Source organism: Microtus pennsylvanicus, chromosome 8, assembly GCF_037038515.1.
Source record: "Microtus pennsylvanicus isolate mMicPen1 chromosome 8, mMicPen1.hap1, whole genome shotgun sequence".
NCBI lineage: Eukaryota > Metazoa > Chordata > Mammalia > Rodentia > Cricetidae > Microtus > Microtus pennsylvanicus.
In genome coordinates this window covers 92,764,020-92,785,539 of record NC_134586.1, presented here as the reverse complement: position 1 = coordinate 92,785,539, position 21,520 = coordinate 92,764,020, and the positions used below count along the sequence as shown (strand labels likewise).

General features: G+C 41.5%; 1 protein-coding gene across 1 annotated transcript in view; it reads right to left on the bottom strand.

The window, feature by feature from the left end:
• Positions 1-21,520, bottom strand: part of Nbas (NBAS subunit of NRZ tethering complex) — a 327,757-nt gene that overhangs the window by 170,476 nt on the left and 135,761 nt on the right. The window contains exons 27-28 of the mRNA XM_075984028.1: positions 21,030-21,092; positions 11,880-12,002 (exon numbers count right to left, since the gene is read on the bottom strand). Coding sequence (XP_075840143.1) covers positions 11,880-12,002; positions 21,030-21,092 — 186 coding nt within the window. The remainder of the gene's footprint in view (positions 1-11,879; positions 12,003-21,029; positions 21,093-21,520) is intronic.

Here is a 21,520-nt window from a genome sequence, read left to right as displayed (position 1 = left end):
GGAAGGAAAGAAAGAACACATGAAACCAGACTCCAAAGGCACAGGTACTACTACTCCAGGCACAACAATGCGTTAACAAACAATAGGGCTAAATTAATTTAAATGTATAGGAAAAGGTAGACAGAGTTCCCACGTGGAGAGAAATCCCATAGCAAAATAAAGCAGAAAAAACAGAGACAGGGACGAGCTTCAAATCCATCCTCAAAATGGTGCTGATATGGCTGGATGTTGCCATGCAGAAGAATGCAAATAGGTCCTTATCTATCCCCATGCACAAGACTCAAGTCCAAATGGATCAAAGACCTCAATATAAATCCAGCCACACTGAACCTCATTGAAGGGAAAGTAAGAAGAAGCCTTGAACACATGGGTACAGGATACCACTTCCTAATACAACACCAACAGCACAGACACTGAGAGCAACAATTAATAAATGAGACCTCCTGAAACTGAGAAGCTTCTGTAAGGCAAACGGCATAGTCAATAAGATAAAAAGGCAGCTACAGAATGGGAGAAGATCTTCACTCACCCTACATCAGAGAGAGACTGATCTCCAAAATACATAAAGAATTCAAAAAACTAGACATCAAAAGACCAAAAAAAAAAAATCCAATCAAAAAAATGGGATAAAGATCTAAACAGAGAATTCTCAAAAGAAGAATTGCAAATGGCCAAAAGATACTTAAGAAATTGCTCAACATCCTTAGGCATCAGGGAAATAAAAATCAAAATGACTCTAAGACACCATCTTACACCTGTCAGAATGACTAAAATTAAAAAACACGGATGACAATTTATGCTGGAGAGGATGTGGGGTAAAGGGAACACTCCTCCATTGTTGATGGGAGTGCAAACTTGTATAGCCACTTTGGAAATCAGTGTGGTGGTTTCTCAGAAAATTGGGAATCAATCTACTTAAGATCCAGCAATACCACTATTGGGAATACACCCAAAAGATGCTCAATCATACTACAAGGACATTTGTTCAACTGTGTTCACAGCAGCATTATTCATAATAGCCAGAACCTGGAAACAACCTAGATGCCCCTCAACTGAAGAATGGATAAATAAAATGTGGTACATTTATGCAAAGGCATACTACACAGCGGTAAAAAAAAAAATGGCATCTTGAAATTTCCATGCAAATGAATGGAACTAGAAACATGGTATGTACTCACTCATAAGTGGATATTAGATGTAAAGCAGAGAATAACCAGTCTATAGTCCACAAATCCAGAGAGAACTAGGTAACAAGGAGAACAAGGATCCCCTGGGAAGCAGAATTCAACAAGATCTAAAAAAAATTGGGAGTATGAGAGAGGGGGAGATGAGAGGGTGAAAGAGGGGAGGGGAAAGGAAAGAGAAGAGGCGAACATGAGGGAACTTGATGGTTGAAATGGGAGAAGGACAGAGAGGGAGGAGCCATTATGCAGTGTAAAAAACCTGGCACTAGAGAAACTGTCAGGAACCCACAAGAATGACCCCAGCTAAAACCCTAAGCAATAGAGGAGAGGGTGCCTGAACTGACCTTGCCAGTCAGATTGATGAATATCTTAATTGTCATCATAGAAACTTCATCCATCAACTGATGGAAGCAAACGTAGAAATCCATAGCTAAGCACTGGACCAAGCTTACAGAGGCCAATCCAAGAGAGGAAAGAGTGATAACATGAGCAAAGGGGTGAAGCTCATAATGGGGATACCCAGAGAAACAGCTGACCTGAGCTAGTGAGAGCTCACTGACTCTGGACTGATAGCAAGGAAACCAGCATAGGACCAAAGTAGGTCCACTGAATGTGGGTGACAGTGGTGTGGTTTGGGTAGGCCACTGGCAGTGGGACCAGGATATATCCCAGTACTTGAACTGGCATTTTGGAACCCATTCTTTTTGGAGGGATATTTTGCTCAGCCTAGATGGGGGAAGGGCCTCAGTCCTGCCTTAAAGTGATATGTCAGACTTTGTTGACTCCACTTGGGAAGTCTTACCCTCTTTGAGGAGTGGATGGAGGGCTGAAGTGGGGAAAGCAGGAGGAGAGGAAGGGTGGGAACTGTGATAGGTGTGTAAAATGAGAAAAGATTGTTTTAAAAAATAAATTTAATTATTAAAAAAAGACATAGGAGGCAACCATAGACTGCTATTAGCACAGGTCTGGGGAACTGGAACCACCTACGGCTAGCATTATAGCTGGAGACTTTGCTGTAAATCAGTGACTTTCAAGCTTCCTAATATTGTGACCTTTTAATACAGTTCCTCATCACATCATGGTGACCTCAATGATAAAACTATTTTTGTTGCTACTTCATAACTGTAAGTTCACTACTGTTATGAGTTGTAATGTGAATATCTGATATGTAATAACCCCCAAAGAAGGCATGGCCTGCTCGCCTCATGAAAAGGGAGGACCTGCTGGGAGTAAAGACCTGTATTTTGGTTATAGTCAAAGCATCTTAGTAGTTCACAAGTTAAGTAAGCTATTCACCTCTGTGGGGTGAGTTCCGGGCCCAGGAAATAACCTCTCCCTGTGAGTAAAGAGTGTCTACAGACTTGCAGGACCCAGGACTCTGAAGTCATTAGCATTCCCCCTGTTAGTAAACATTTACATTTCCTTATCTCTTCCTATCAGCTAGGGAGGTCTCCAGAACTGACATTCCAGTAAGAACAAAGATTTAGCAACCTACCTACCCCCTCCCCTTTTGCTATATTATGCTCCTGAGAAAAAATAAAGTTGGCAGCTTGATCAGAATGCAGACTTGCTGTCCGTTTCTCATATTCCTTTCCCCTTTATTTCTCCCCTCCAGGATCCGGTTCCTGATTCATGTCCCACTGGTCAGGACAATGGCCCACAGGGTGAGAACCACTGCTTTAAGTGGAATACCAGGCAGCAGTTCACAAGCAATAAACAGAGACCTTCAGGAGTTACCTTCTTAGGTGACAGCCCAGGCACAAGCTGCCAGAACCTCAGAGTGGTTGCAGGCATTGCCAGCTGCCTTAGGAAGAAACATCAAGCTCCAGAAAAGACAGTCTCTTTTGCCACAATTCCTGAGACATAATTTTCAAGATCCCCTCAAAAGAGACGTCAGTAACATGCTCACAAAAGACCAAAGCATTCAGCTCCTATCCAGACAGTGTATGGTTATAGCTCATCCCTGCTGTTGAGGAGACTGTACTCATGCTCAGCCCTGGTCCCTTAGACTTACAGAATCTTAACTGCCCTTGCATAGCAGCTGCAGACAGTCAACTCTTCCATTGGCCACATACTCATTAAGAAGATGGGCTGGGTGGGCAAACAATCTACCACAGGAGAAAAATGCCTTTACCATCCCTAGGCCATGCTTAATACTTCTGTCTGTACCCTCTATCTCCATACTAATATTCACTGTCCTGAAGTTGCAAAGAACCAAGGAATAGGAGAATATCTGATTCAAACATCCCCTGCCCCAGTGTTCAGTAATAGGAAATAATAACTGTGCATCAATAATCCCTCCCCAGATAATCTGCAAATAGATGATTAATAAACAAACAGGTCAGCATGGGGCTTCCAATCGTCCTGCAGAGCCCTCATTGCAGTCACATGCCTCCTGCTTAGGGGTGGTGTGGGACAATTGACTGTATTCTGTCAATTATATTTTAAATAAACGCTGATTGGTTAGTAGCCAGGCAGGAAGTATAGGTGGGACAACCAGACAGGAAGTAGAGGCGGGACAATGAGAACAGGAGAATTCTGGGAAGAAGGAAGTTTCTTCTACAGTCCTTTGCCCAGCCTCAGAACAAGCAAGATGTAACTGCCTCGCCAAAAAAGGTACCAAGTCACATGGCTAGCATAGACAAGAATAATGGGCTAATGTAAGTTATAAGAGTTAATAAGAAACCTAATAATGGGCCAATCAGTTTATAGTTAATATAGACCTCTGTGTGATTTGTTTGGGACTTAACGATTACAGGAACCAGGTTGGACAGAAACCCCTCAGACAACATAGGGGAGCTAACAGCTGTTGTATTTCCACCCCCAAAAGAGCCTCCTCCTCCACAAAGGCAAGTACAGTGGGGCTCACTGGCCATCTCCCAACAGTCCACCCTTACTGAACTACCAACTAAGACTCTAAAACCTCCAAAATGTTTTCCATCAATTTTGCCCCCTAAGGAGACAAATTCAACATAGATTTTGCTAGACATTCAGACAGAGACTAAGAATGACCCCATTTCCCTTCTGTTTTCTGCCTCTACTTGACTGGTTTATTCATTTTATACTAGTCAAATTCCACATAGTATTCCTACCTCAGCAAAATAGTTGTACTATGGGGTTCATCAAAGCCATGCAAAACGAAACGAACCTTTCTTCACGGTGATGAGCACAGCACTGCCCTGCCTGGTGAGTAGTTACCACATCCCATCCCTCTCATTCTCAGCTATTCACTTTCACCGCTACCTCATGCTTTTCTTTTTATACTGTCAGACAGTTCCCATGAATTCCAATTCTCCAATTCCAGGAAGGGTTTTTAACACACATCTGTATTCTCGTCCACCTTTTAGAAACAACAGGCTAAAGTGAAAAACACTAGCTGTATGCCCCACTGTAATTTCGCCTTTATAAATGCAAGTTCCTCAGGGTATCCATCCAGGCCTCAGTCCCACATCTTATGTAAAATAGCAACCTTGTGATGACTATAAGAGCACAGAAGCTGACACAGCATCCCACACCATATGAGAGGATTCACACCTGACGCTCCTGTAGACAAGCCACCCTCAGATAGTTAGCTGTCTATCACTCACAGCAAAACACATCACTGCTCTTCTGATGCTCCTGTAGACAGCCCACCCTCAGATACACACCACTGCTCTTTCCAAACCCATCTTCAGCTTCACTGATTCCTGCCACCTACATAAGTGTTGTGGAAATTCTCTCCATAGACATATACTTCCCTCCTTAAAGAGCTTCAACAACAAACCAGTTTAGCTTGGTGAACACAGAAATTTATTAAGGTTACTTAGAGGAGCATATGACAACCCAAAGCAAACATAGCACTGAAAAGTAACAATGTGATACTTTTGGAAAAGTATCAAGCTTTGAAAAATGAAAAATTGCAAAAGTGAGAAGTCAGACTCTTCCATTAACCTTCCAGGGTATAAACACTCTAGTGCCTCCCCAGACCAGGAGTCTACATGAATTCAGGGCAGAATGACAGACAGATGATGGAAAGTGCAGGAAGAAATGTCCTCAAGTAATGATCCAGTGACCCTCCTCTTCCCCTCCTTCTATGGGAGAACATCAACAGTCAACAAGCAAAGAATCACAGATGTTCTAAAGATGGCTCTTATGCTCAGAGCAGAGCAATTCCAACACACACAGCAGCAATTTATAAATCGGAGCAGGCTCACACACAGGAAGACTTTGCAAACCCTAAAATGTTAACAAGCACATGCCTCACTGTCAGTGCCGTTTTCTATTTACTACCTGAAATAAACACTTCTTCTTGCTCCATGTGCAACAAGGCACATGAAGACATAGTACTTTTCTGGCACACACACACAGAAAACACACTGTTGCTTCTGCAAGTTTCCTATGACAACCTATAAAGTATATTCAGTATTTTCATCTTGCTCATTGAACTTTTTTGATGGGCTTCAAAGAATTGCAGGACTCCTTTCAGATTTGACTTGAAGGCAGAGGAGTAGCAAAATGTTTGAAGTCAGTGTCCAAGTAATTAGCTCAACAAAGTCAGACCTTGGTCTTGTCAGGCTGAACGCAAGTCTCACAGCCCAGCTGTTCCTCTGGAAGCCATCAGCACTAGGGCAGATGGTATAAATGTTCCCTCACACATGGCTAACCATAAGTGGAGATTCTAATTAAAATAAATTATAACACATCATTTACAATGGCCTTTTTCAGAATGCATCCCGTAAATAAAAATCAAAAGTGAGATTTGAAGAAAGCAGAATTTAGCAAATCAACAAGATGTCTGAATACAAAGTATTAGTTACAAACCAGTAGTGGAGATAGATTTTCCTCCAACTCAAGTATAAACATTACCACATTCAAGATGGTAAAACCTAGACTCAGGCTAACATGATGAGCACTGCTATTGTTTACTATGCCCAGAAGACTGTTTTAGAGGTACTGAAAGCTTGAGCACACTCACGTGTTGAGACTGTTATCAAGCTGACAACTTTGAAAGTGAGACCATGTTCTCCTAAACATTCACAGTAAGCAGACTGCCACATGTAGAAATTTACGCTAGGCACATCAGAAGCACATACACAGCTCAGCAGCTGGAGCAAGGCTTTCCAGCTGTGGAGGTGCTGGTCCTAGCAAAAGCAGCATCACCCTAGGGGCACTGACCCCTTGTAAAGTTGTCATAAGACTACAACAGTCACTCAGTCAGCAATTGCCCGGGCCATAGTGTGTAAGTTCCTTGCCAGTATCTCTAGCTTAAAAACTAGAAGAAAACCTAAGGCACAAATACATGTTTAATAAAGACAGCACAGTGCTGCAAGAGAGGGAGACAGTGATGAGAGAAAGATGCAAGATGTGAGACGTTCCCAGGACAGAGTCTGGCTCTGCTCGGAGGAGCTGAAAACAAGCACTATCTTATCAATATTGGAATTTCATTTCTTCTTTTATCCGGCTCAACTGTATCTCTAACCATTCATTATTTAATCCTACTGCCAGCAAGCTTGTTCCCTGTTGACTACGATTTATTATTCCCCTCCAGACATCTTTACATTTTCACACCTTCCCTGTGTGACAGATTCAGAAGGTAACTTCCTCATACATACCTGGGGACCACCCTCAAAGCTCTGACTATCTCAGAATCCATTTGTTACACCAGTCTCTCCATGTCAGGCTCTCCAGCTACTGCCTGACAACCAGTGAAAATTCACAGGTCCTTCCCACCAGAACTATTAGAATGGGCCAAATGTGTGCCATTTGGATCCCACATAGTTGGAAAAGCTTTTGAAAGTAAGTCTTTTGCCTTGAAAATTTTTCTACAAGGCAAATTTTCTATTTTCTCCCTCATATTTAACTGGACAGCTTGGACAGATGAAGGAGATACAATATTTCTTGCTTTTACACAGGCTGACAAAAAATTGTCCAAACCTATAACGAAATATTCATAAACAATGTGAATGAAAAATTCATTTATTCATGATTAAGAAATGTGAATATTAACAAAATAATCAAAAAATAATGTGAATAAAAATTTATAAATAAATGCATAATTAAGAAAAGTACAACTAAATATGAGGAAGATGCAATTGTTAACTAATAAATTCAGTTTGCTAGCTCTCTTATAACTTTTGAATCTCAAAAAAGGAACAGCAAAATTCATACCTCCATTAGAATAAATGTACTTTAAATGATAACAACATAGAAAGAGCAAAAAAAAAATCACAAAACACAAATACTTTACTTTAAAAATTGCTATCATGCTGGGTGGTGGTGGTGCATGCTGGTAGATCTCCGTGAGCTCAAGGCCAGCATGATCTACAAAGCAAATTCCAGGACAGCCAATACTATATAGAGAGAAACACTGACTAGGAAAAAAATTGTTATCATTACTGTTTTATTCACCTATTCATTTGAAAATATGAGTATCTATAATTTGTTAGAAACTTTGTTATGAAACAAGAATAAAAATTAAATTATATAGTTAATAATATAAAAGTGAATTCAGCAAGATTGTAAGATTAAACATCAATATATGAAAGAACAATTGATCAGTTCTGATGGTGAATACCTGTGACCTTAGTACTCAGAAGGTGAGACATGAGAATTAAAAGATTGAAACCAGTATGAGCTACACAGGAATACCCCAACTCACAAGTGAACACACACACGTGTACACACACATAAACACACACAAACACAGATTGCATATCTATATATTAAGAATGAACTATGTCAAATGAATTTAATACAAATTACCACGTAACATACCTAGGAATCAATTTCACACAATAATTACAAGACTTGCATACTCAAACTATGAAACACTGAACGGAACAGAAAGGCATCCGTTCTGTGCCCGTGGACTGAGAGCCTAAAAAGGGTTTAGCACAGCCACACTCCCCAACTGGGGACAGACCTGACACCATTATCACCACCCCAAATGAAGGTGGGCATGCTAGCACACACCTGTAAACTCAGGGATCAGGAGGCTAACACAGGAGAATATAGTGGGGTTGAGCCCAGCCTGAGCTAAATGTTGAGTTCTGGGTTAGGTAGCAAGATTCTTTCTTGAATTAGAAAGAAAATCACAAATAATGTATTAGAAAAGTTGATTCTAAACTTTATATTAGAAATACAAAAACCCTATAACATATAAACAAAACAAATGTAAAAAAAGTAAAGTCAAAAGACGAATATTACCTAATTTCAAAATTTATAATACATCTAAGATAACTAACACAGTGTGCTACTTGAAAATAAATAAATAGGTAGAAGAGACACAATAAAATTGTCAAAACCCAGCCTGACCTGTGTGGAAAACTGATTTTCAATAAGGTTACAAAGGCAATTCAGTAGAGAAATGCTAGAGTTTTCAACAAATAGTGTGAGACTAGCCAAACAGTAGAAAAATTTTGACCCATAGCTGGAAAAATAATCAAAAACTGTGAAAACAAATCATAAATTTAATTTGTGTGAATTTGAAAGTTTGGCTAAAAAAAAAAGGTAAAAATAAACTTCCTGTAAAACTAATACAACCACAATCACAGAGCGCAGATTGGCTTCTGAAGTTATGTAAAGAAAAAAGGAGTCCACTCCAAGACTATGACTGTTCAAGATATCTAGGAGCTCAGACAAACGTGAGTTCAGTGCTCAGTTACAACCAGAACATCTCCACTACTCCTTCTGAGGCTCGGAGAATATTCTAGGTGAGAGAAGAGAAAGAATGTAAACTCGGAAGAACAGAGACAGCTGCGAAATGCCATCTTTGAAGCATGACATGGACACTGCAGTCAGTCCCAGCACTATGGGCACTTGCACAAGACTGAGCGAGACACATGGGTCCAGGAGGGGCTCTGGGCTCCTGAGCCCCTGGTGAAGTACTGGGTTGTGGAGAAGAGTCAACTGTCACCTTCAGGTGTGTACCTAGAGCCAGTCCTGGGTTTAGAGATGAATGAGGGAGATGAAGCCAGCCAGGGGTGAGGGGACAGATAACAGACTGTGGAATGCTAAGGTGAGAGAATGCAGAATGCACTGCAGATGTGTAGAACTTCATCAAATAATAATTCTCACCAATGAAAACGGTTTTTTTAAAGCCTGTTCATCAGAAACTGTAGGTAAGAAAATGGAAAGGACAAGGTGCACATGGGAGACTCCTTCAATGCCTTAAAGGTAAAGTGGGTCCCAAACGGTGACGATGGGAAACTCAGTCAGTGCCTTAAAGGCAAAGTGGGCCCCAAGCGGTGAAAAAATCCTCAGATGCAGTAAGGAGAAAGCAGCTTGGTGTTGAAGGATGGACAGAAAAGATACACATACAGAAAAGACCAGAACTATGCTTCCAGCTGTCACCCAAAGAGGTGCAAGCACACACCCATTAGGAGAGAAACGTGCATTAATGCACCTGAGTTGATGAGGGTACAAGCAACAAACCCAACCCCTAAAGTCTGGTTTCAAACTAAATGGAATGAATACTGAGAAGACTATTAGGCAGGGTTTTTGTTTTGTTTTGTTCCCAATATATAATCCTGCAGTCTATCTTTATGTATTCAAAAAAAATTAAATATGGTCCTTTGAAATCAAAAGTATCTATAAAATCTATGTTTATAAACATCAAAACTCAAAACAATTCCAGTGTCCACTAACAGGTGAGCAAACACAGGATGTGAAAAAAAAAGTAACAAATGGATTTCTATTCTGCAAATAAAACTTTAATCTTTTAAGTCATGGTACAAGGCAGATAAATCAAAGCAATTATGCTAAATCAATGTAAATCAAATAACAAAATAATGTCTGGCTCAGTTACATAAGAGTCTAAGAAACTGAAAATAACACTTAAAGGGATATACAATAGACAGGCAGCAGCCCATGAGTGGCCTAGCAAGTAGGAGGAAAGGGACTATGGAGAAGGAAGAGGAAACTTGTAAGGGTCACTGTCTCTTTTGGCCATTATCCTCGATGGAGTGACAGTGTAGACCATGAGAATGTGCATATATCAAAACTTATCTTTTAGCAGCTGTTGCTCCTTCCTCAGCATTCAAACAATTCAAAGAGAGCATAATAATATACAGCATCAAGATTTTCTGTGTATTTTCCACCTTTATGTGGCTTTACTTTAACCTCTATTTCTTTTATTTTTACTTTTAACTTTTGGCTTTTTGAGACAGGGTTTCTGTGTCTCTTTGTCCAGGAACTCACTCTGTGGACCAGGCTGTCCTTGAACTCACAGAGATCTTACCAACTCTGCCTCCCCAGCTCTGGGATTAAAGGTGTACGGCAGCAACACCTTGAACTCACAGAGATCGGTCTGTCTCTGCCTCCCAGACATTGGAATTAAAGATGTGTGCAGGACACCTTGAAGTCACAGAGGTCAATCTACCTCTGCCTTCCAAGTGCTGGGATTAAAGGTGTGTACCACCACATCCAACTACTCTCTTTCTTTCTTTTTTACTTTAAGAACTTTAACCTTTAGCCTGCATATATTTTTAACACAGGGTAAACCATTTAGAGGTTTTCTTTGTCTTTGAATCTCTGTTTACTGGATATCTCTCTTTTTCTGACTACGTGAGTCTTTAATTTGCTAAGCAGTATGGAGAGGATTAAAGCCGTGGCTTTGACGGCTAGATCCAGCCCATTTCTTAGCTTTCTGAGACTTCAGCCTCGTGGCTCAGGTATCGGCTGTAGCCACATTTATCAACACAACTGTATGGCATTTCAAGGTCCTTGCAAGCAAGCAAATTGCAACAGTGTGTCCAAAAAAAAAAAACCACTGAAATGCTCTCTCTGTTGTCAGACCTCCTGGTTCAAAGAGTCAGAGTTTGCAGGGACGACCCAGAAAGATATTTTCTTATGAATGCTGCTGAATTAATCCAAGATAGGTATTTTGAATATCTTGACTTCGAAATTAAAGTCAAAAGGTATGTTACTTTGGAGAAGACATTTTGCTTTGGTTTCCACAGGAAATGAGAGGCTGTGGATTCATTCTGAGGTAAGAAAAATCAGGTTTCATCAAGGAAGACCACCTGAGAAATCTCCGGCAGGAACAGATGGCCCAGTTGTCAGAGTTGTACATCCAGAAAGGATTCAAGATGCTGCCTGAGACGATCAAGCCTCACAGGATATTCCAGTCAAGACTTCATCATAATTCTAAATTTTCTTTAGGTCCCCATAAGATTATCAGTGCCTCCAACCAGACAGAAGTAGCCTGGAATACTCTGCCCACATTCCCCAAAAATGGATATTTTCCTTTGTTTAAAAAAAGGGGGGGATGGAGGGGGAAGGGGTGTGGAATAATTATCTGTATTCTGTCAATTATATTTTAAATAAACACTGATTAGTCAGGCAGGAAATATAGGCAGGTCAACCAGACAGGAAGTAGAGGCGGGACGATGAGAACAGGAGAATTCAGGGAAAAAAGCCCATTCCTCCCAGTCTAGCGCAGACCACCGAAGAAGCAAGATGTGATGTGCCTGGCTGAAAAAGGTACTGAGCCTTGTAGCTAACATAGATAAGGATAATGGGTTAATAAAGTTACAAGAGCTAATAAGAAGCCTGAGCTAATGAGCCAATCAGTTTATCTAATGCAGAAAAAAAACTTATCAAATTATATATCTTATAGCTATAGTATGTCATTGACCAACTATATAACTCATCGGAGTTTTCAATAAAGAAAATATCAATATCTACAAGCATCTATCAAGTGTGTTTGTCACTTACTTCCGTCCAATGTGCCTAGTCAGACGAACCATCAAGCTGCGTGCCTCTTCTGAGCTGGACTGCGTGTTCTTAACAAATGAAACTGGCTTCTCCAGTCCATGTTTTTTCAAAAGTTCTGACACACTATAAGTGAAAAAAGAAATGTTGAACATTGTCCCAGCAAAGACACAAAGCTTTTAAGTATTTAAATTACACTTAGACATTTGGTAGAAAAATAAAAGGTATCACATATACGTATGATCCAGTAATACATATTGCGTTAATTCTTAACAAAAATAAAACACAAAATTACATATCAAGCTGCATATTTCTCATCAGCTTTTATTAGGCTATACTTGGAATAAATGATCAATTCTTTAAAACATGAAATATCTAACTGAAAACCTTTCTGGCAAGCTGCCTCCACTCTAAAAGCACACACAGTAATCAGGCAAATGTGTGGCTTTAGTACTAGGCTTCAACGCTTGTCAGTACACAGCACTATGGTGTATGGAGCACTCTGTTCCATTAAATGCAACTTAAAATATTTTTATACTACCATCTCTAGTTTGAGTGAATGAGTAGATGGTCTCCAAATAATGATCCTTTTCTATATATACACTCTTACTAAATGGTAACATCAGCAATTATACATTAAAAGGATAGTTGGTTATTATTTTGTTCCTTACTTCCTTCTGCCTTCCCTTTCTCCATTCCTTCCTTTCTTCCTTCCTTTCAATACAAGGTCTCACATACTCCAGGCTGACCATCAACTCATATATCCGAGGATGATCTTGAACTTCTGATCCTCCTACCTCCATCTCCTAGTGCCAGGATAACCAGCACAGACCACCACATACACGTTTTATGGAGCTGGGGATCAAATCCAGAGCTTTGTGCCTGCTGAGCAAGCACTCTATCAGCTGAGCTGCATTCCCAGATCCTAGTTTATTCAATTTGTATTTAAAGTATATTTAAGAATTGTTTATATATATAATGTATGTACGTATGTACACACATACATTTTTTATGTATGCATGAAACACATACATACATACATACATGCATACATAAAAATGAATGCTAGTAAATAACACCAAACTCCCTACAGGGGTAATTAAGACTATTCTGTCTCAAAGAAAGACAGCACAAGCTCAACATTCCATTATAAAAGTAAGAATATCCCACCAAAAATGCATCAAGATTCCAACACAGTTTGGTATTATCCCAACATCACTCAAACACGCTATTGTGCTCCAAGTCTTATGAGTGTAATAGACACTATTTACTGACTGATGAAATTGTTGCTATATAAATTAACGTTTCTGTATATCTAGACAGTATGAGGGATTTTAATTTCTTAATGTAATAGAACTTTCATCATCTCATGAATTAATTATTATATATAAGAAAGACTTAGCCAGTCCTCGGGGCGGCCGGGCGGGCTGCACTTCCTTTGTTTCTGTGGCCTGCCTGCACCAAGGAGGGTAGGCGCTTTGTTTGCGAGCTGCCCAACCAGCACGGAGGCCTGATCTCTCGGCCCCAGGAGAACCAGCGTTGGGGTGAGTTTCTGGCCCGCGGCGCCAGCCAGGGACAGGGATCTCGGGGGTCCCTTGGCCTCCTGTCTTTCTTGGGCTCTCTGCAGGACCTCTATTCCCTGGGTACTGCCTCTTTCTTCCTGGCCCACCCAGCTTCCGTCCAGAGCCCTCCCCACTTGCCCCCCCCTGCCCTCTTTTGGCGCGTGGCATTGGGAGCTGGGTCCCAGTCCTCAGGGCGGCCGGGCGGGCTGCACTTCCTTTGTTTCTGTGGCCTGCCTGCACCAAGGAGGGTAGGCGCTTTGTTTGCGAGCTGCCCAACCAGCACGGAGGCCTGATCTCTCGGCCCCAGGAGAACCAGCGTTGGGGTGAGTTTCTGGCCCGCGGCGCCAGCCAGGGACAGGGATCTCGGGGGTCCCTTGGCCTCCTGTCTTTCTTGGGTTCTCTGCAGGACCTCTATTCCCTGGGTACTGCCTCTTTCTTCCTGGCCCACCCAGCTTCCGTCCAGAGCCCTCCCCACTTGGCCCCCCCCCTGCCCTCTTTTGGCGCGTGGCATTGGGAGCTGGGTCCCAGTCCTCGGGGCGGCCGGGCGGGCTGCACTTCCTTTGTTTCGGTGGCCAGCCTACACCAAGGAGGGTAGGCGCTTTGTTTGCGAGCTGCCCAACCAGCACGGAGGCCTGATCTCTCGGCCCCAGGAGAACCAGCGTTGGGGTGAGTTTCTGGCCCGCGGCGCCAGCCAGGGACAGGGATCTCGGGGGTCCCTTGGCCTCCTGTCTTTCTTGGGCTCTCTGCAGGACCTCTATTCCCTGGTTACTGCCTCTTCCTTCCTGGCCCACCCAGCTTCCGTCCAGAGCCCCCCTCTTCGCCCCCCCCTCTTTTGCGTCCAGGCGGGCTGCAGTTCCTTTGCTTCTGTGGCCTGCCTGCACCCAGCAGGGTAGGCGCTTTGTTTGCGAGCTGCCCAACCAGCACGGAGGCCTGATCTCTCGGCCCCAGGAGAACCAGCAGTGGGGAGAATCAGCATTGGGACGAGCCAGGGTTGGGCACGGAGACCTGATCCCTTGGTGCCAGGAGAGCCAACATTGGGGAGGCCGCGTTGGGTAGGCAAGGAGACCTGATCTGGTAAAAGAAGATCCATAAGGGAGTATTTGGAAGAAGAGATGGGCAGACGCCAAGGCAAGAATTCGCCCAACAAACTGAAAAGCAACATGAAGCCACCAGAAACCAGCGACCTCACAACGGAAGGACATGAACACCTTAATCAAGAAGGAGAAAAGACTGACTTCATGAAAGTTATTGACGCCCTTAAACAGCATGTAAAAAACGCCCTTATAGAAATGGATGAGAAATATAACAGAAAGTTTGAAGAATTGAATAAATCAGTGAATGATACCCTAGAAAACCAAGGAAAAACAATCAAACAGATAATGGAAACAGTTCAAGACTTGAAAACTGAAATAGAGGCAAAGAAGAAAACACAAACAGAGGGCCGGCTGGACATGGAAAATCTAGGTAAACGAATAGAGACTACAGAAACAAGCATAACCAGCAGAATACAAGAGATAGAAGAAAGACTCTCAGATTCTGAAGATACCATAGAGAAAATAAACACACTGATCAAAGAAAACAGCAAGTCCAACAAACTCTCATCACAAAACATTCAGGAAATATGGGACACAATAAAAAGACCAAACCTAAGAATAATAGGAGTAGAAGAAGGAGAAGAAGTGCAGCTCAATGGTCCAGAAAATATATTTAATAAAATTATAGAAGAAAACTTTCCCAACCTAAAGAAAGATATACCTATGAAGGTGCAAGAAGCATACAGAACACCAAATAGGCTGGATCAAAAAAAAACATCCCCTCGCCATATAATTATCAAAACACAAAGCATTCAGAATAAGGAAAAAATATTAAGAGCGGCAAAGGAAAAAGGCCAAATTACTTACAAAGGTAAACCTATCAGACTTACACCTGACTTTTCCATGGAAACCATGAAAGCCAGAAGGTCCTGGATAGATGTACTGCAGAAACTGAGAGACCATGGATGCAAGCCCAGATTACTATACCCAGCCAAGCTTTCGTTCACTATAAATGGAGAAAATAAAATTTTCCAGGATAAAAACAAATTCAAACAATATGCAGCCACAAATCCAGCCTTACAGAAAGTAATAGAAGGAAAATCACTAACCAAGGAGTCCAATAATGACCACAATAACTCAGGCATCTAGAGACCCTTCATCAACACAAACCAAAGAAGGGATACACACAAACTCTACGACTAAAAAAAAATGACCGGAGTTAACAACCACTGGTCATTAATATCACTTAATGTCAATGGTCTCAACTCACCTATAAAAAGGCACAGGCTAAGAGATTGGATAAGAAAACAGGATCCAACATTCTGCTGTTTACAAGAAACACACCTCAACCACAAAGACAGGCACCTACTCAGAGTAAAGGGTTGGGAAAAGGCCTATCAAGCAAATGGACCTAAGAAACAAGCAGGTGTGGCCATACTAATCTCTAACAAAGTTGACTTCAAACTTAAATCAATCAGAAGAGATGGAGAGGGGCATTTTATATTCATAACAGGAACAGTTCATCAGGATGAAGTCTCAATCCTGAACATCTATGCCCCTAATATAAAAGCACCCACGTACATAAAAGAAACATTGCTAAAATTCAAGGCAGCCATCAAACCGCACACACTAATAGTAGGAGACTTCAACACTCCTCTCTCACCAATGGACAGGTCAATCAGACAGAAACCTAGCAGAGAAATAAGACAATTAATGGAGGTAATGAAACAAATGGACTTAACAGACATCTATAGAACATTCCACCCAAATAGGAAAGAATACACCTTCTTCTCTGCAGCTCATGGAACCTTCTCGAAAATCGACCACATAGTCGGTAACAAAGCAAACATCCACAGTTACAAAAAAGTATTACTAACCACCTGTGTCTTATCAGATCACCATGGATTAAAGTTAGAATTCAACAACAAGGCTACCCCCGGAAAGCCCACAAAGTCATGGAAACTGAACAGCCAACTACTGAACCATACCTGGATTAAGGAAGAAATAAAGAAAGAAATTAAAGTCTTCCTGGAATTCAATGAAAATAAAGAAACAACATACTCAAATTTATGGGACACTATGAAAGCAGTCCTAAGAGGAAAGTTCATAGCACTTAGTGCCCACTTAAAGAAAACAGAGAAAGCTCACATTGGAGACTTAACAGCCCACCTGAAAGCTCTAGAAAAAAAAGAAGCAGACTCACCTAGGAGGAGTAGGAGACTGAAAATAATCAAACTGAGGGCTGAAATCAATAAAATAGAAACACAGAGAACAATCCAAAGAATCAATGAAACAAAAAGCTGGTTCCTGGAGAAAATCAATAAGATTGACAAACCCCTATCCAAACTAATCAAACGGCAGAGAGAGAATTTGCAAATTAATAAGATCAGAAATGAAAAGGGGGACATAACCACAGACATAGAGGAAATTCAGAGAATCATTAGATCTTACTACAAAAGCCTATATGCCACAAAACTGGAAAATGTAAAGGAAATGGATACTTTCTTAGATAAATATCATTTACCAAAGTTAAATCAGGACCAGGTGAACAATCTAAATAGACCTGTTAGTCGCGAAGAATTAGAAGAGGTTATCATAAACCTCCCTACCAAAAAAAGCCCAGGACCAGATGGTTTCAACGCAGAATTCTACCAGAACTTCCAAGAAGACCTAATACCTATACTCCTTAATGTATTTCACAATATAGAAACAGAAGGGTCATTACCAAATTCCTTTTATGAAGCTACAGTTACTCTGATACCAAAACCACACAAAGACTCAACCAGGAAAGAGAATTACAGGCCGATCTCACTCATGAATATCGACGCAAAAATCCTCAACAAAATACTGGCAAACCGAATCCAAGAACACATCCGAAAAATTATTCACTATGATCAAGTAGGCTTCATTCCTGAGATGCAGGGCTGGTTCAACATACGAAAATCTATCAATGTAATCCAGCATATAAATAAACTGAAAGAAAAAAACCATATGATCATTTCATTAGATGCCGAAAAAGCATTCGACAAAATTCAACATCCATTTATGTTAAAAGTCTTGGAGAGATTAGGGATACAAGGGTCATACCTAAATATAATAAAAGCTATATACAGCAAGCCGACAGCTAACATCAAATTAAACGAAGAGAAACTCAAAGCCATCCCGCTTAACTCAGGAACACGACAAGGCTGTCCACTTTCGCCATACCTCTTCAATATAGTGCTGGAAGTTCTAGCAATAGCAATAAGACAACATAATGGGATCAAGGGGATTCGAATTGGAAAGGAAGAAGTTAAACTTTCGTTATTCGCAGATGATATGATAGTGTACATAAGCGACCCCCAAAACTCCACCAAAGAACTTTTACAGCTGATAAACAGCTTTAGTAATGTGGCAGGATACAAGATCAACTCCAAAAAATCAGTCGCCCTCTTATACACAAAGGATATGGAAGCAGAGAGGGAAATCAGAGAAGCTTCTCCATTCACGATAGCCACAAACAGCATAAAATATCTTGGGGTAAACCTAACCAAGGAAGTGAAAGATCTATTTGACAAGAACTTTAAGGCATTGAAGAAAGAAATTGATGAGGATACCAAAAAATGGATGGACATCCCTTGCTCTTGGATTGGGAGGATCAACATAGTAAAAATGGCAATTCTACCAAAGGCAATTTATAGATTCAATGCAATCCCCATCAGGATCCCATCAAAATTCTTTACAGATCTGGAGAGGACAATAATCAACTTTATATGGAAAAACAAAAAACCCAGGATAGCCAAAACAATCCTATACAATAAAGGATCTTCTGGAGGCATTACCATCCCTGACTTCAAACTCTATTACAGAGCTACAGTAATGAAAACAGGGTGGTACTGGCATAAAAACAGAGAAGTCGACCAATGGAATCGTATAGAAGACCCGGATTTTACCCCACAAACCTATGAACACCTCATTTTCGATAAAGGAGCTAAAAGTATACAATGGAAGAAAGAAAGCATCTTCAACAAATGGTGCTGGCACAACTGGATGTCAACCTGTAGAAGAATGAAAATAGACCCATATCTATCACCGTGCACAAAACTCAAGTCCAAATGGATTAAAGACCTCATTATCAGCCCGAAAACACTGAACCTGATAGAAGAGAAAGTGGGAAATACCCTACAACAGATGGGCACAGGTGATCGCTTCTTAGGTATAACCCCAGAAGCACAGGCATTAAGGGCAACATTGAATAAATGGGACCTACTAAAACTGAGAAGCTTCTGTAAAGCAAAGGACACTGTCACTAAGACACAAAGGGAACCTACTGACTGGGAGAAGATCTTCACCAACCCCGCAACAGACAAAGGTCTGATTTCCAAAATATATAGAGAACTCAAGAAACTAGACTTTAAAATGCTAAATAACCCAATTATAAAATGGGGCACTGAACTGAACAGAGAATTCTCAACAGAAGAACTTCAAATGGCCAAAAGATACTTAAGGTCGTGCTCAATTTCCTTAGCAATCAGGGAAATGCAAATCAAAACAACTTTGAGATACCATCTTACACCTGTCAGAATGGCTAAAGTCAAAAACAACAAGGATAGCCTTTGCTGGAGAGGCTGTGGAGGAAGGGGTACCCTCATCCATTGCTGGTGGGAATGCAATCTTGTGCAACCACTGTGGAAGTCAGTGTTTCGGTTTCTCAGGAAATTCGGGATCAACCTACCCCTGGACCCAGCAATACCACTCTTGGGAATTTACCCAAGAGATGCTCTATCACATGTCAAAAGCATTTGTTCAACTATGTTCATAGCAGTATTATTTGTAATAGCCAGAACCTGGAAACAACCTAGATGCCCTTCAATGGAAGAATGGATGAAGAAAGTATGGAATATATACACACTAGAGTACTACGCTGCGGTAAAAAACAATGACTTCTCGAATTTTGCATGCAAATGGATGGAAATAGAAAACACTATCCTGAGTGAGGTATCCCAGACCCAAAAAGAAGAACATGGGATGTACTCACTCATAATTGGTTTCTAGCCATAAATAGGGGTCACAGAATCTACAATTGGCGAACCTAAAGAAGCTAAGTAAGAAGGTGAACACAAGGAAAAACATATCGTTATCCTCTTGGATAAGGGAAGTAGACAAAATTGCCGGGGAGAAAAGTGGGATCTTGGGGGTGGGGTGGGAAGGGGGTAAGGGGAGATGGGGAGAGAAAAGGTAGAAGGGAAGGAGGGGGGACTTGGGGAAATAGGAGGATCGGGATAAAGGAAGGTTGGATAGGGGAGCACGGAACCACAATCCTTAGTTAAGGGACCCACTTTAGGGTGGGCAGGAGAATTGACCCTAGAGGGGCTCCCAGGAGCCCAAGCTGAGGTCCCCAGTTAGTTCCTTGGGCTGCTGAGGATAGGGAACCTGAGATGACCCCATCCTAGCGCAATACTGACGAATATCTTGCATATCATCTTAGAACTTTCATCTGGCGAGGGATGGAGATAGAGACAGAGACCCACACTGGAGCACTGGACTGAGCTCCCAAGGTCCCAATGAGGAGCAGAAGGAGGGAGAACATGAGCAAAGAAGTCGGGACCACGAGGGGTGCACCCACCCACTGAGACTGTGGAGCTGATCTACTGGAGCTCACCAAGGCCAGCTGGACTATTACCAAAAAAAGCATGGGATAAAACTGAACTCTCTGATCATGACGAACATTGAGGGCTGATGAGACGCCAAGGACAATGGCACGCGGTTTTGATCCAATGCAATCTGCTGGCTTGGTGGGAGCCTAGCCAGTCTGGATGTTCACCTTCCTAGATATGGACGGAGGGGGGAGGACCTAGGACTTACCACAGGGCAGGGAACCCTGACTGCTCTTTGGACTGGAGAGAGAGGGGGAGAGGAGTGGGGGAAAGGGGAGAGGGGTGGGAGGAGGGGGAGAAGAGTGGGAGGAGAGGGAGAAGAGTGGGAGGAGGGGGAGGGAAAGGGGAGGCTGGGAGGAGGTGGAAATTTGTTTTTTTAATAAGAAATAAAAAATATCTATAAAAAAAAAAAAAAAGAAAGACTTAAGTTCAAAGGTCATCTAGCTAGTGAGAAAAAATGCTTGGACTTGGATACACACTTATCTGGCATGGCATCTCATACCTATTATTCCAACACAGGAAGGCTGAGGCAGGAGGATAACTGAGTTTGAAGCTAGCCTGAGCTACATGGCAAGATGTTTTTTAAAAAACAAACAGAAACAGCACACAACTGTAAGAACAGCACAGGAACAGTAGAGGCAGGAGGATCATCCATGGACCCCAGCAAAACTGCATAGGGGTGGAGAAAGACTGGACTGAGGAGCACAAGCAGCTGTGTATGCACACACTCAGGCTCCTCAGGTATCCTGCTCCTACCCCAGCACTCTGCTACTGTAAGACAGTACTCACATCATTGAGAAAACATTCAAGAGAGTCACGGGACTAAGCATTCAAACTGGACATGAATAACAGGCCATAGCTGCATTGCCGGATACACACCATAATAAGCATAGAACAAAAAGACTTGTCTTTTTTATTCACCTGAGAATTTTTTCCAGTTGGTCTACCATGTCATGAAGAGCTGTGGTCACTTTTGTCGATTGGCTAAAAAACATAAAATTTAGGTTTAGAAATAGGTTTTTAATAAAATATAAAAAAAAACTATATGGGGTAAAAAAGCAAATTTCTCTTACATAGAACAATATTACACCGTCCAAGTAAAATTTGAGGCTTATTTCCTATGTACCATCCAAAGACCCCCCAGGGTCCTACACTATATCCTTGAAGTGCCAATAGAATAATATGACTATCAGGCCTACCTCTGGTCACACCCAGAGGCATACAGTGAAATTATTTGTACCTATTTCACCAAATCAAATCAATGGACTAAAATGAAAATTAGTGTAATCAAACATCACTCTCTGTTAGAGATTAATAAGATGTGAGCAACTAATTTCTAAGGCACTTTTGAACAGATTCTGCTTCAAGGTAAAAAAGAATTATGAAGAGTTGTTTACTGGGGTGTAGGTGTG